This window comes from Xenopus laevis, chromosome 8S (assembly GCF_017654675.1).
Source record: "Xenopus laevis strain J_2021 chromosome 8S, Xenopus_laevis_v10.1, whole genome shotgun sequence".
Lineage (NCBI taxonomy): Eukaryota > Metazoa > Chordata > Amphibia > Anura > Pipidae > Xenopus > Xenopus laevis.
This window is the reverse complement of record NC_054386.1, coordinates 13,141,084-13,157,816: the sequence shown is the minus strand read 5'-3', so window position 1 is coordinate 13,157,816 and position 16,733 is coordinate 13,141,084. Positions and strand designations below refer to the sequence as shown.

General features: G+C 40.7%; 1 protein-coding gene across 1 annotated transcript in view; it reads left to right on the top strand.

The window, feature by feature from the left end:
• Positions 1-16,733, top strand: part of nid2.S (nidogen 2 S homeolog) — a 58,525-nt gene extending 41,792 nt beyond the window's left edge. Inside the window, exons 12-23 of the mRNA XM_018232348.2 lie at positions 991-1,116; positions 3,493-3,723; positions 4,084-4,326; positions 4,634-4,876; positions 4,985-5,206; positions 6,095-6,264; positions 8,296-8,425; positions 9,892-10,063; positions 11,981-12,138; positions 12,307-12,430; positions 14,469-14,581; positions 16,651-16,733. Coding sequence (XP_018087837.1) covers positions 991-1,116; positions 3,493-3,723; positions 4,084-4,326; positions 4,634-4,876; positions 4,985-5,206; positions 6,095-6,264; positions 8,296-8,425; positions 9,892-10,063; positions 11,981-12,138; positions 12,307-12,430; positions 14,469-14,581; positions 16,651-16,661 — 1,943 coding nt within the window. The 3' untranslated portion in view covers positions 16,662-16,733. The remainder of the gene's footprint in view (positions 1-990; positions 1,117-3,492; positions 3,724-4,083; positions 4,327-4,633; positions 4,877-4,984; positions 5,207-6,094; positions 6,265-8,295; positions 8,426-9,891; positions 10,064-11,980; positions 12,139-12,306; positions 12,431-14,468; positions 14,582-16,650) is intronic.

Here is a 16,733-nt window from a genome sequence, read left to right as displayed (position 1 = left end):
ACTATAGCTGCACTGTAAAACAAACCCTTCTTTTGTTTACATGTTTATCTTCACTATTCCTCTCTCAGCATCTGTTTCTCCTCTTTCTGTCTTCATTCAGGAGTTGGGTGTCAGATGAATGATCCAATATATCTTATAGGGGGGCTCCTTTTGCCTAGAAGATGTATTAGAGCTCACTCTATTAAAATCACTAGAAATCCTGTCTCTCTACATGCAGGATTTGTGCAAAAGGCAGTTATTTTGTTAGACTTTGTTTGTACTGGAATCAGTTATTTGAGTGAGCTCTAATACATCTGCTAGGAAAGGAAGCCCCCTATAAGATATATTGGATCATTCATCTGACACCCAACTGCTGCATGAAGACAGTATGAAGAGAGATAGATGCTGAGAGAGGGATAGTGAAGATAAACTTGATTATTTCAGAAACAATGTAGAATTTTTAATTAATTGCATTTAGAAAGTTTCTTACTTCAGTATGAGGAAGCTTATCTTAAATTTTCATTTTCACGATAGTTCCCCTTTAAATACAGAGGAACGGTCCTGAAATGTAACGAGACAGTGTTTCCCATAGCCTGTTATAATGAGGCCGATTTGTAGAGTCCATGCATAAAATAGCATAAAGGCCCCTGAGGCTGAGAGAGCCCTTGTGCTATAGAAGTGAGTTATGTGAATGAGCACAGTCCCATTGATCAAGGCATCTGCACAGCCCTGTATTTCAGGACAGAGTGACAGGCACAAGTTCTCTGCAATTGGATGGATTCTCAATTGGCAGGCATGAAAAACAGTAAATCTCAGATGTGACCGGATGTAAAATAATAGGAATGTACATGAGATGTGTCTAAATTGATGGTTATGTCTGGTCAGGATTCGGTGGGTGCTAAATAGTTTTTGCATTGCACATCATTCCCATTTCACGTTACTAGTCATGTGCATATAATTACACTGCTATCTGTTACACATTTCACTCTGATGTATTTTATTCTACTACAGATGTCGATGAATGCACTGAGCGCAGATGTCATCCAGATGCCTCATGCACCAACACCCTGGGCTCTTTCTCCTGTCGGTGTAACAGCGGTTATGAAGGAGATGGCTTCCAATGTACTCAGATCTTAGGTACAGACAGAAAGCAGGGAATGCTGTCGCTACAAGCACTTTATAGCCTTGTTATTAGTAAGGTCATTAGTGGGGTTATCTAAGTAAAGTTGGCCACATATTATAAGATCTGGAGATTTGGAGAGAACATGCTACTCTTTCACCAATATGATGGGCATTATCAGGCCGATCCGATGGTTTGGTCCGACAGGAAAATCAAACCTACCTGATCGATATAGGTGGCTATAGACGCACAGATAATATCGTACAAAACACATTTTCGTACGATATTCGGTGCGTGTATGATAGGAAAAGAGCCGACCTATAACAGCAGAAGACTTGGATATCGGTTGGCTCGTCGATTGGGCTGGATGGAAAATTTTTATCGGGTGCCTTTGAAGGGACCCAAACACCGGCCATTGTTAGTGCTGAATCGTCAGATACAGGTAGAATTCTATTGTTTCTACCTGTATATCTGATGATTCAGCTCTACACGTGTGTATTGAAACAAACAATCTTTCTTGGAAAGATATTTTCCAAGAAAGATCGTAATTGTTACGTCTATGGCCACCTTAATTATTGGTTGGTTAGGTCCGTTGGGGGCCCCATACATGGGCAAATAAGCTGCAGAAACGGTCTGAAGATGCCATATTTGCAGTTTAAATCTGCCTTTGTATAGTCACCTTATGAATTTAGAGTAGAACCCCCATGTTGGGTTTTTCAGGGGACCAGGAAAAAATAATTATGTAAAATATGTAAAATCTGGGAAATTTGTTAAAGCAACTTTTTTTCAAGTATTGAAAGGATATAGCAGAGGAGTCAGTCAGTACTTTGAAATGAAATATTTCCTGGATAGTTACAAGGGTTAAGTATTGCAGTGTTAATGTTACACTATGGGGGGGGGGGGCATGTGCAAAGCCTCTGTTATTCACATACACAACCTAAACCAATAAGTGATCGGTGCACGACTGTGGGAGGTGCAGACTAATTTTAATTGACTATTTACAGGCAGAACCATTGCAAAATATACATCTGGTTAGTATAGTAAACCTCTTTATTTTACTAATAAAAACATTCACAGAGTACAAACAGCAATTTTTGGGAACACCAGGACAACATTTTTATGTAAAATTGGGGGAAACATTACTTAAAATCAGGGAAAAACACCTATTGAAATGCATTTTAAATGTTGTGACCACAAATAAAAATATAAAATGCAGGCAAACTTACAATCAGGGTACTTAAAATTGAGATTTCACTGTACATCTTTTGCATAAGTTGCTCTGCATCGTTTCAAGTGAGTAAGGCAGGGACATGTTAGGTATTTCCCAGGGTTTTTCCGCCTGTGTGGAGCCTGGATAGCAGTGAGCTTTTCTGAGTGATAATCGCCTGACCTGCAAATCCATCAGCAGGTCCAGGCAATTACCATTCAAGTCAACTGATGGGCTGCACATTGCACGGGTGGCAAAACACTGGGAATTGCACTGCATGTAATTGCCCTAAGGACTTTTAGTTCTATAACACTGTATTATATCTTTTGAAAGCAATGGGTATGTGCTTATCTATTCAATATATACAGATATATCATGTCTGCATGTCTTACACATACTTGATATAAATAATCATGTCAAGTCATGTGAATAAATGTTAGGGTTTTTCTTGAGATTCGGAGCCTTTAAAGGAGAATTCAACTTGTGGGAAGAAAACCCGTAGACCTCCCTCCCTCCTCCCCCCAGGTTAACTGCACCCTGAGGAAATGCCCCATACTCCATACTTACCCCTCGCTGCAGATTCTTCCAGCGAAGTTCCACGCATCAGTCTTCCGCATCCTCTGTAAGCTGACTGGGAAATCGACAATTTCCGTGTAATTCCGCGCATGTGCAGTTGTCGCAAACCGGCAAACTGCTCCAACTGCGCACGCACAGAAATACCGATCTCTCAAGTCAGCTTACAGAGGAGCCGGAAGATGGACGCGTGGAACTTCGCTGGAGAATCTGTGGCGACGGATAAGTATGGTGTATGGGGAATTTCTCCGGGGGGGGGAGTCTACCTGGGGTGGGGGATATGGGTTTTTTCCTCACAGCTTGAATTCTCCTTTAAGTTGTGCATGCTCACCTCTTGGAGGAAACAAAATTGGTACAGTAGTGGAGCTCATTTATAAACACTGGGCAAATTTGTACCTAGACCATTATCCATGGCAACTGATCAGATGTTTGCTTTCATTGTTCAAGTTGCAGTGGGCTTAAAAAAAGCCAGTCACTGGTTGGTTGCTATGGGTTACTGCCCATGGGCAAATCTGCCCAGTATTTATAAATGAGCCCCAACCGATAAGAGCCTTCCATTGAATGTACATAATTAAACATTATTTTATGTACCTGAATTTAATTTTGTCTCCAGGTCCTGAGCCCCTGAGGACTCCTTGCTTAGAAAAGCGCCAGCAGCTGAATCCAAGAGGCCCTCGTCCAGTCGTGGGACAGTTTGTACCAGAGTGTGATGCAGAGGGCAATTATGTACCACTACAGTGTCATGGCAGCACCGGCCATTGTTGGTGTGTGGACAAATCAGGTGAAGAGATTTCTGGAACAATAACACCACCAGGCAGGCCATCCCCAAATTGTGGAGACAAAGGTAAGTTAGATTTTTATGTTTATATATACATTTTCCTACAGAAGAACTATAGATATATAGAAGTGTTGCATGATCTTCTTTGTCACAGCTTTGTCACCTTTAATAGAGTCTGTACATCAATTGAGTTTTTTACCCTCTATTTTCTATTAAGCAGACAATGCAGTTACAGTGTGATGTAACTCTATGTGCAGAGACCATCATGCATATTAGCAATTATTTGCTTTACTCCTTCTTTCCTGTACCATGTAGTGCAAATCAAGGGAAATGGTATTTATTAAGCAAATAGCAACTGAAAGGCTTACAAAGACTGCACGTAATTAAATCTCTGGTGTGTAAAAAATCTTTTAATTTTGTCTTCAGGTCCTGAGCCTCTGAGGACCCATTGCTTAGAAAAGCGCCAGCAGTTACTTGGACAGCTGAATCCAAGAGGCCCTCGTCCAGTCGTGGGACAGTTTGTACCAGAGTGTGATGCAGAGGGCAATTATGTACCACTACAGTGTCATGGCAGCACCGGCCATTGTTGGTGTGTGGACAAATCAGGTGAAGAGATTTCTGGAACCAGAACACCACCGGGCAGACCTGCCACAAATTGTGAAGACAAAGGTAAATTTGAAATATTTGTATTGCATGATCTTCTTTATCACATTTTTGCCACCATTTGTAAAGCGTATATGTCACTTATGAGTCTTGTTTACTCTGTATTTCCTATTAAGACAGTAGTTACAGTGTGATGTAATTTTAGGTGCATAGAAAATCATGCATATTGGCATTTATGTGCTTTATTCCTTTCCTGTGCCATGTAGTACAGGTCAAGGGAGAATTTATTCAGCAAATAGCAACTGGAAGGCTTACATAGATTGCACATAATTAAATCTCCTGTACATAAAATAATGTTTCATTTTGTCTCCAGGTCCTGAGCCCCCAAGGACCCGTTGCTTAGAAAAGCGCCAGCAGTTGCTTGGACAGTTGAATCCAAGAGGCCCTCGTCCAGTCGTTGGACAGTTTGTACCAGAGTGTGATGCAGAGGGCAATTATGTACCACTACAGTGTCATGGCAGCACCGGCCATTGTTGGTGTGTGGACAAATCAGGTGAAGAGATTTCTGGAACAAGAACACCTCCAGGAAGGCCATCCCCAAATTGTGGTGATACAGGTAAATCGAGAAAAACACACAAACACATTAGAATACATTTGATCTTGGTCCCCTGCCCCAGTGAAATGAGGCTATAGAACAAAATGCCTGAAACATTTTTTCTTTCAGAGCCCACTCAGAGACCTCAGACAGTATGCGAGAGGTGGAAGCAGAGTCTTATTGAACATTATGGTGGGAAACCAAGTGGAGAACATTATGTGCCTCAGTGTGATCAATATGGCGACTTCAGCCCTCTCCAATGCCATGGAAACAGTGGCTATTGCTGGTGTGTGGATAAAGAAGGCAGAGAGATTGAAGGATCTAGAACAGAACCTGGAATGACTCCAGCATGTAAGTTTGCAAATAAGTGGTTGTCAATGGGTGCAGTGATTATGGGCATTCTTGTTTTCTGTGAAGATCCTCTATGCAGATTATAAAACTGATCAGGTTAATACAGGAATGCTAATGTTTTTTGTTTTTAGATTTAAGCTAAAAGATCACTGGGATGCTCAGATTTGTTGCTTAGCAGTGTATGAAGATATTGAACCTGTGTTCCTCCAGCTTTTTTTGTAGTTCCATGTGATTGGATGGGCACTGGCTACATTCCTGCTCTAGAAATGTGTTTTTGAACTAAACTCAGAAACCACAAGGCCTATGGCCAAAAAAAAATCACAATCCTAGTACTAGGGGTAATCAAATGGTCAATCCAAGAGGACCAAAGTTAACAGGAAATGTGCTGGTTCCCAAGGCACATATCACAAGTTATCACAAAAAATTCCCGTAACTCAACAATATTAAAAATCCATGATTTATTCAAAAATGCATATTAAAAAACATTCCGCATACTGACCCCATGATACTCCACCTAAGTATCCACCTAATGTTTTTTGATATACATTTTTGAATAAATCATGTATTTTTAATATTGTTCGTTTTAAATGATTTTTTATTGTTTTTCCAAGTTAAACAAGCAGAAACTTTGACAAAAGATGAAGGCTGAACAGTGAAGCTCATTCAGTTATAAAACAGTAGATGGAGCCATCTTGATATTTAATATTGTTGAGCTGTAGGAATTTGTTGTGATAACCTATGGCCAAAAACCCAGCAAGAAAATACTATATAATTCACCGAAATATGTCAAGGAAAGCATTATTTAATAAAATCTCAGCTGGAGCTACATTTAAAGCTAAAGATACACCTGCACTATTACATCCATACTTTTTTTCTGTATACTCATAGGTATACCCACAGTAGCACCTCCAACCATGCATCCAACTCCACGTCCTGATGTGACCCCTCCTGCAACAGGCATGCTCCTCTTGTATGCTCAGGGTCAGCAGATTGGATATCTACCACTCAACGGCACAAGGCTCCATAAGGAAAAAGCCAGGACACTGCTGTCACTTCATGTAAAGTATCATCTTTAACTAGTGCACTCTCTGTAGTTATGGAGCAGTACCATATTAGGTTGCAGTATATGTTCTGGTGGGTAAAAATATGGTGTAACATCCATTAAGCTTGGCTAAACACCAAAGCAGCAGCAAGTCCATGTCCCATTTCACAGAATTTATTCACTTCTTCTGTGTGCTCCTCCTAGACAAGAGACCTGATCTTTTTTAGTGATTTGTTTTTCTCTTCAGGGCTGTAAATGATAGACTTTGTAAAAAGCAGCCTACCATTAAGGTGACATTCAGAGGAAACAGACATGCTGATTTGTTAGGGGCTTGTGCAACAACCCACACAGTAGGTATTGGCCTCAGCATGTAACCCTCAAAATACAGTCACGGGGCTCAGAATAACTGTAGCAGTAGGGTAATGAAGATAAATCCATAAAAAATGGAGTAGTGCACCCAAGTAAAGAAGAAATCATCATTGCAGAAAGTGAAGAAAAGGGAATATTAGACTGTTAAAAAAATATAGTATCTGCATTCTTCTTTATAAACTCAAACATTCACTGTATAAACTGGAAGATTTTGCTTTCCTTTGAATGACTGAACTAATATTTAGTTGTATAACGAGTGTTTCTGAGAACTGCTGCACATCTGTGTTGTATGGAGTCCACCAACTTCTGGCACCTGTTATATTTCACAATTATTCTGCATTTCTTGGTTTTGCCTCAAATACAGGATTTTTTATGTCACCCCACAAGTTTTCTATTCGATTAAGGTCATAACATCAATCTTGTTGGTCTGGAACCAATATGTTGCTCGTTTACTGGTGTCAAATATGCGGGTGAACATTTGTTGCACCATAACTAGGCAATGACGCACGTCGGCGATTGAGTGACTTCACCTTGGCGCTAAAATCAAAACCAGTCACTGGCTGCAAACCAATGCCCGTTGTAGGTCTATACTGCTTAGGACCTGGGTGTGCTCCTTCTTGTGTTTTGTCTGAAATCGACCTCTGCCTGCCTGACCTTGATTGAATTCTGCCTGAACTGACCCCTGCCTGACTGACCTTAAATGAACTCTGCCTGGACCGACCCCTACCTGACTGACCTTACATGAACTCTGCCTGGACCGACCTCTGCCTGACTGACATTGCTTGATCTCTGCCTGGACCGACCCCTGCCTGACTGACTTTGCTTTAACTCTGCCTGGACCGACCCCTACCTGACTGACCTTGCTTGAACTCTGTCAGGACTGACCCCTGCCTGACTGACATTGCTTGAACTCTGCCTGGACTGACCTCTGCCTGACTGATATTGCTTGAACTCTGCCTGGACCGACCTCTGCTATAATTTTGAACAAGCCATCCCAGGAAATGTTATCTGATCTGCTATAAGAGAAACATCAAGCTCAGAACCCTTTAAAAAACATTCTTACCACACTACAGAAAGCTTGCCCCAATGTTCTACCTATAACGGTATCCAGAGCTAAAATTCTGGCTTGCAGCAAACAATATTGGCATTAAAACACATTGTCAGTGGAGCAAATCCTTTGCAAATGCATGAACTGCCCAATAGTAACCTAAAAACCCTGTTTAGAGCAGGGGCACATGAAGCTACTGGGGGAGAAAAGGCGCCCAGCGAGAAACCGCATCTTCTTCGGGCGACTAATCTCCCAAAACTGCCTCCCCGTCGGCAGAATCTAAATCACTGGTGGAATGGCACTTGGAGTGCTTTGTTTTCCGAAGACACCTGAAGTCGCCGAAACTTCAGGCTACTTCGGAAAACGAAGCGCTCTGAGTGCCATCCCTAATTTGATTGATTGCAATGCTATTTCTTGTGCTTTCTTGTTATGCTGCTGCCAGGCTGAATCAGTTTGATTATAAGGTTTATGTTGCCCTCTTTCACATTTTATAGTAGGGGTATGAGCCCCTGAATAATCTCTAGAACTATTTATACCACACACAGTATTTTATTTTTTTGCCCAAGATTTAACAGTCGGTGTACTAATGCGGAAAACAGCAGTCTGATGACGTTCCTATTTTACCCTTAGGGCTCTATAGTGGTTGGGATCGATTATGACTGCCACGAGAAAATGGTTTACTGGACGGATGTTGCAGGTCGTACAATCAACCGGGCAAGCTTAGAACCAGGCGCAGAACAAGAAACTATCATTAACACGGGTAAATGATGTGTAACGCTATAGGAAACCTCCTGTGTCTGTAATGTTCAAACCACATTGCAATTGGTCATTTGGTGCAGCAGCTTCACCGTTACGTTTGCAAAAAAAGAAAATGATTGGAGCAGTAACAGCTGCTTAGTAAAAATTGTGTAGTTACATTACAAACCCATGTGTAAACAGGCACAGGCTCCCAACCTGGAGCTGTAATGTACTGTTATAGTGTGGAATAAAACGCATTTGTGAGTAAACACATCACCTTTCAAAGCCCACTCTCCTCTTCCCTTCCCAAGAAATTGTCTTTCCATCACTTCCTGCATCTGTGCTGAACAGTGTCCTCAAATGCACTGCTATGAAAATATCTAACTCATCGGCCAGCACTACAACACTGAAATATTTGACACTGAGCCGAATTACTGAGTTGTAATGGATTGTGCATTTGCAGTAATAGTAATGGAAGCCAATCACACAACAGAGACATATTTAGTACTATACATGAGCTGCTTGCATAAAGTATAACACTTAACTTGAAATTTTAATAAACGTTGCTTGGTTAAGTCGTTTCAGGGGTTTAAAAGGCTATTTCTACATATTAAAACCCTCCACTAATGTGGCATAGAAGCTACTAGGGTTACTAAATGATTAATGGGCAATGATATATTAACAGCAAAAAATTAAAGGAATGACAATATAATACCATGTTGCTCTGCACTGGTAAAGCTAGCGGGTTTCCTTGAGAATCACTACTATAGTTTATATAAACAAGCTGCTGTGTAGCCATGGGGGCAGCCATTCAAGCACAGGATACACAGTAGATAACAGATACTTTCTAAAGAATCCCATTGTATAATACAGAGCATATCTGTTATCTGCTGTGTATCCTGTGCCTTTTCTCCTTTTTTCTAGCTTGAATGGCTGCCCCCATAGCCACACAGTAGCTTGTTTATATAAACTATAGTAGTACTTACCTGTTATCTACTGTGTATCCTGTGCTTGAATGCCTGGCCCCATGGCTACACAGCAGCTTGTTTATAAAAACTATAGTAGTACTTATCTGTTATCTACTGTGTATGCTGTGCTTGAATGGCTGCCCCCATGGCTACACAGAAGCTTGTTTATATAAACTATAGTAGTGTTTCTGAAGCAAATACACCAGTTTTACCAGTGCAGAACAACAGTACATTATGGTTTCATTACTTTAGGAGATTTCCATTTTTGGTGTTACTGTTACGTTAACTCTTAAGTTATTGACCATTAAAACCTGCTAGCAGTTTGACCCAGAAGCTTTGTGCAGGTTAATAGTTGATATGATATATAAACCTTTACTTATTCATCAGAAGCTGATACTTTCACTTATCAGCATTCACTTGTATTTGGCATGCAGATGTTTTAGTATGATCACTGCTGATTCAACCCACATGTTATTTGATTTCATTTTAAATAAATAGTAATAAAAATTGTTCTTTTCAGGGTTGATGAGCACAGAGGGTTTAGCCATTGACTACCTTCGGAGGACAATGTTTTGGACAGACAGTGGCCTAGATAAGATTGAGAGTTCGCGATTGGATGGCACCGAGAGGAAGATTCTGTTTGACACACAGCTTGTCAACCCCCGAGCCATCACCGTGGATGCTGTTAGAGGGTAGGTCACCACTCCAAGCTATTTTGAATATTCCTTTTCTTACTTTGGATCAAAGGGGAACCGTTAAAGGGAAGGTCACCCATACTGCAGTAAAGTCTTAAAGGGCATGTAAAGTCTAAAATAGAATAAGGCTAGAAATGCTGTATTTTGTATACTAAACATAAACATGAACTTACTGCACCACAAGCCTAATCAAACAAATGATTTATGCTTTCAAAGTTGGCCACATGGGGTCACCATCTTGTAACTTTGTTATACATCTCTGCAAGACTAAGACTGTGCACATGCTCAGTGTGGTCTGGGCTGCTTAGGGATCGTCATAAACAAAGCTGCTTGAGTTCTGCATGGCTGGGAAGTAAGGCGGGGGCTCCCCCTGCTGTTCATAAGTATGATTGTTTCCCTGCTCAGCAGTTAGGGACCGTCTGACAATTCCTATCCACAGCAGTAAATGAAGGGAGAATTTCACAATTTCTTATAAAAACGGTACACATTTTTTTAATTAAAGTATATTGGAGATAGGTTTCTTTTTCATTAAAGAAAGTAAAAATGGGATTTTATTTTTTAGCCTTTACATGCCCTTTAAAGGGGACAAAAATAAAATTAAATTTTTACTTTCTTTAATGAAAAAGAAACCTATCTTCAATATACTTTTATAAAAAATGTGTACCATATCTATAAGAAATCTGACTATATGCAGTGAAATTCTCCCTTTATTTACTTGCTCTGACTGCTGAGGATAGAAAACTTCAGATGGTCCCTAACTGCTCTGCAGGGAAATGATCATACTTTCAAACGGCAGGGGGGAGGGACTTCCCAGAACTCTGTAGAACAGCCGGCGACCATGTAGAGATTCATATTTGCAGCAGTCAGAGCAAGTATATGAAGGGGAAATTTCACTGCATAAATCCAGTTTTCTTCTAAAAACTGTACAGATTTTTTAATTCAAGTATATTGGGGATAGGATTCTTTTTCAGTTAATAAAGTAAAAATTTTATTTTATTTTTGCCTTTACATCCTCATGTTTCCAACTCCAGCTGCAGGAACAAAGATCATGGAGCCAGATTTAACCAGATAAACTGATATTTGTAGGATTTTTTTGCTGCTGCCAGTTGATTTGGAGAGTTGGAGAAAGTTTGTATTAAACAACACAAAAACTATAAAATCCACATTAGATTACATGACAACACAGGACCCAGTGCAGTCTGTATATTCTGATTATTAATCAGTCTTGCTGTATCTGCTTCTATGGCGCTATGGTGCGGTTTTGATAATTTATGACGATTCCTAAGCAGCAGCCCAGACCACACTGAGCATGTGCATGGTCTTGGTCTTGCAAAGACGTATAACAAAGTTACAAGATTGTGACCCCATGTGGCCAACTTTGAAAGCATAAATCATTTGTTTACTTAGGCTTCTTCGTGCAGTGAGTTCATGTTTATGTTTAGTATACAAAATACAGCATTTCTAGCCTTATTCTATTTTAGACTTTAATTTCCCTTTAAGCAAGCAGATTTCTCACTAATTGACCAGCAATGTTGGACTGTAGAAAGCAATGGACAAGGTTTTGAAGTGGCTGTTATAATAACTTTTTCTAAATGTCAAGTGTATTCCCTGTCCGTTTAACATGCCACACTTAGGGATGCCTGTGGAGATGAGCCCTAAAAGGTGCCAGTTAGAGCTGTAAATAAAGGCTGAGTGTAGAGAAAGGCCAGTAGGAGACGAGCAGAAGATAGAAAAGCATATATAGTACATTAGTGGCAGAAGTAGTAGTGCGCACAAGGCAAGGACGTCTCTCCAAACGGCATAATAATCCCATCTACAAAGGGACATAATAAGCAGTTGGTTTTGTTTCTAGACTGATTAATACTTAGGTTCATGCTTCCACAAAGCAATAACTCGTTTTCTTCTCGCACAAAGGAACCTTTATTGGACAGACTGGAACAGAGAGGCTCCAAAGATTGAATCCTCGTTTGTAGACGGATCAAACAGGAGGATTCTGGTTAATGACAACATCGGCCTTCCCAACGGTTTAACCTTTGATCCCTTCTCCAAACAAGTCTGTTGGGCTGATGCAGGTAATTTTGCGAAGGAATTTCAAGCCGTTCTAACAAAATTGAAAGATGTCAACCCCATTTTGTTTTCTGAAATGATTTGCTTTCTCCCATTGTGCATTTTTGTTAATCTTAATACTGGGGGGTGCGTGTATTTTTATATTCCTGAAGATACATTTTTTATATTTTAAGGAACCAAGAAGCTAGAGTGCATTTTATCAGATGGAACTGGGCGACGGGTCATACAGAGTAACCTGAATTATCCTTTCAGTGTTGTTGCATTTGCAAATCACTTCTACCACACAGACTGGAGGAGGTAAGTTTGAACACTGCTCAGACAGATGACTATGTTTGGTTTGTACAGTAATTATTATTACCAACAATATGGAGGAATGTATGATCACTGTAACGTGCTGTTAATCACTGTCTCTTGTCTAAGCAGAATTTCTTTGCCACATGTTGGCCATACCAGGTCTGTAATGGTGTAAAATAAGCTTTTTTATCTGCATATTTAGCTTGGACCTGGCACCAGATGAATGCATCAGCCCAACTTGATCAAATCTAACAAAAAAATGTTTTAATGTTTTAAGTGTAGATAAACCAGAATGAAATGGTCTGTCTGCAGCTTTTGTCGGCCTGTGTATGGGGGCCTTAAAGTGATACTGACACTAAAAAACGACTTGTTAAAATATGAATGTACATTAAATGTTACCTATGGGTCATGTTGATCTTTTTTTGCTGAGAGGTTTGTTTTTGTAAGTTATGGTTAGTTGAAGTTTCTAAACCTGACTGTTTTGTCAACCTGACTGTCCCATCTCAGCTTGTCAGTTAAAGTTTCTAATGCTAATGGACTCCTGCTGCACAAATATGGCAGCCCCCTCATACAGGAACATGGGGCACCAGACAGGTAATGTAAAAGCATCACGCAAATACTTTATGGCAAAGCTATAAGTAGCTTTCTAAACCAAAAATTATGATAAATGTAAAAAAGAGTTTAATTTCTGGTGTCAGTATCTCTTTAAGAATGATTTCCTTTTTCTCTGTAAATAAGAAAACCGTGCCTTAAGGCCCCCATACACGGGCCGATAAAAGCTGCCAACATACCAAATTGGCAGCTTATTAGCCAGTGTGGGGCCATCCCACGGGCTTCCCCGATCAACATCTGGCCGACTTCTGATCGGAACAGGGCCCAACGATCGGATCAGCCCGATATTGGCAAACAAGCGGATCTCCCTGTGTATGGCCACCTTGACCGTTGATCCCAACTAACATATAATGCAGGGATCCCCAACCTTTTCAACCCGTGAGCAACATTCAGAAGTAAAAGGAGTTGGGGAGCAACACATGCATGAAAAATGTTCTTTGGCTGCCAAATAAGTGCTGTGATTGGCCATTTAGTAGTCCCTATGTTGATTGGCAACCTACACTGAGGCTCTGTTTGGCAGTACACCTGGTTTTTATGAAACTAAAACTTGCCTCCAAGCCTGGAATTCAAAAATACGCACCTGCTTTAAGGCCACTGGGAGCAACATCCAAGGGGTTGAAGAGCAACATGTTGCTCACGAGCTACTGGTTGGGGATCACTGATATAATGAATCCTTAATCCTGAATGTTGAGATAATTTTGTTTTAGTAGACATAAGGTATGGAGATCCAAATTACAGAAAGATAGGGCCCACGATCGGATTAGCCTTATTACCTCAATGTGGGCATATCAGGGAGACATCGCCAAACGAGAGGATCTCCTGTGTATGGACACCTTTACCGTTGATCCCAAATAAGATCAGGGCCGGAACTAGGGGTAGGCAGAAGAGGCACCTGCCAAGGGCGCAAAGATGTGAGGGCGCTGGGCAGGTACCTATTTAAAAGTTTTCTGCCTACCCCTAGTCCAGGTGACTCGTTCAACTACAGCTTTCGCACTCCTCCTCCCCTCTAGCACACCCCCTCCATCACCCACTCCCCTCCCTCAGTCACTCCCTTCTCTGGCCTTCCCCTTCGTTACTGTGCCTAGTCTTCTGGCAATTGCACATTCGCGCATGTGCACAGCTGCATGTGCGCGCACACAGAGAGGGGTATTCGACCGGTTGCCTAGGGCGCCCTGTCGGCACAGCCCGGCCCTGAATAAGATATAATGAATCCTTAATCCTGAATGTATAAATAATTGTGTTTTAGTAGACATAAGGTATGGAGATCCAAATTACATAGAGATCCCTTATCTGGAAACCCACAGGTCCCAAGCGCCATACTGTAAATTGAATATATGAATATAGGTTAATAACAACAAGCACATTTTCTGTTAAACACAAAGCAAGGAAAATGAAGCCATTTACTTATACATGTATTGTGTATCTGTAGGGATGGAGTGATATCTGTTAACAAGAACACTGGGCACATTGTAGAAGAATACCTTCCTGAGCAGAGATCCCATCTCTATGGAATAACAGCCGTGTACCCATACTGCCCTTCAGGTATGTTCATTACGGTTACTGCGATGCTCTCAAATGTAACACTGCTACGAGGTAAGAGGAGCCTGAGCAGAATAAGGAGCACAAGTCTGAGTAAAGTTTTACATTCCATAAAATGGAAAAATTCCATACGGCAGTTCACTGGTTTATTGCTAAGAATATTGATGTAAACAACTGAGAGATTTCTTTTCAAATACATTTTAACGGGGAACTATTGAGAAAATGAAATTTATATCAGCTTCAGCATACCGAAAAAGAGACTTTCTAAATACAATCAATTAAATATTCTGCATTGTTTCTGAAATAATCAAGTTTATGTTCCCTATTCCTCTCTTCATTCTGTCTTCATGCAGCAGTTGGGTGTCAAATATTCATTGACAGTTAGATCCAATATAACTTATATGGGGGCTCCTTTTGCCTAGAAGATGTATTAGAGCTCACTCTATTAAAATACATAAGATATATTGGATCTAACTATCAATGAATATCTGACACCCAACTGCTGCATGAAGACAGAATGAAGAGAAACTGATGCTGAGAGAGGGATAGTGAAGATAAACTTGATTATTTCAGAAAAATATTTAATTGATTGTATTAGGAAAGTTTCTGTATGCTGAAGCTTATATTAAATTTTCATTTTCACTATAGTTCCCCCTATAAAGAAAAACAGTGCAGGGAAGGGAGTCCAATCTGATTTTATTTTATTTCATTGGAATAAAAAGTGCCCAATAGGGTGATTGTTTGCAGACAATGCTGGTGTGTTGTGAGATCACACTCTACCTTTTTGGCACCCCTGAAATATGGCTCATTTCCCTTTGAATGGTGTTTAAAGGAACAGTAACGTCAAAAAATAAAAGTGTTTTAAAGTAATGAAAATATAATGCAGTGTTGCCCTGCACTGGTAAAACTGCTGTGTTTGCTTCAGAAACACTACTATTGTTTAGAAATAAATAAGCTGCTGTGTAGCAATGGGGGCAGCCATTCAAAGGAGAAAAGGCTCAGGTTACACAGCAGATAGTAAATAAGCTCTGTCTGTCTAATGGTGTTATCTGTTATCCATAACCTGTGCCATATAGCCATTTTTCAATTTCCGCCATTGCTCCACAGCAGCTTGTTTATATGAACTATAGTAGTGTTTCTGAAGCCAACAGATCAGATTTACCAGTGCAGGGCAACGCTACATGATATTTTCATTACTTTAAAACACTTAAATTTTTTGGTGTTACTGTTCCTTTAAGCTGTACAGGTTCTTCACCTTTTAATGCAGATGTCTATGTCCCTGAGTTTATGATCACTTGGGGAGACACATCCTGGCACCTTAAAATGTTGAGATCGGTTGGTGTCATTTATACAAGCAATTTGCTCCTATCAGATCAACAGTAGTGATGGGCAAATTTGTCCCGTTTCGATTTACAGCGAAATTCACGAAACTGAATTTTGACGCTGGCATCAATTTCGACACCATCGACATTTGACATGCATTAAAGTCAATGGGTGTCCGTTTAATTGGTGGCGGCAGCTAAATTGACGCTGGTGTCGGAACAGTCGCCAGAATCAAAAACACTTTTGACACGAATTTTCCCTGAAAATGTGTCGGCGATACATGGAAATTTGCAGTGAATTCACGCCTGTCGACAAATTCCGCCCATCATTAATCACACAGAAACCTGAGCTATACCCCACCCACAATTTGGTTTAAGGGCAGGACTACACGGCCGATTCCGACGAGTGCAGATAGCGATGCCGTGTCACCTGCGACAAAATCGCAAGGTGTCACGTTGGATGCGACGGAAATAAGGTAATTAATGCCAATGTCGGATCGTATCGCATTGTTGATGTGACGCATCATGACTGTCGGATGCAGACGCAGCGTCTGCATCCAACAAGTCATGTCGCGTCAATGCTGCAACACAATCAGAATTACTTACCTTATTTCCGTCGCATCTGACGTGACGGCTGTGATTTTGCGCAGCGCGTTGGATCGCAGTAGAATCGGCTGTGTAGTCCTGCCCTAAATGTTCCAGTTTGGACTTAGCTCGACTAATTTCATGATATCTTAATGTTCATTTCAGGGAGAAAGTAACGCAAGAACGAGCTGCAAAGCGCAAAAGAATTTTGATGGAAGATCTTTCCCTTGCTGCAGTTAAAGGGATGG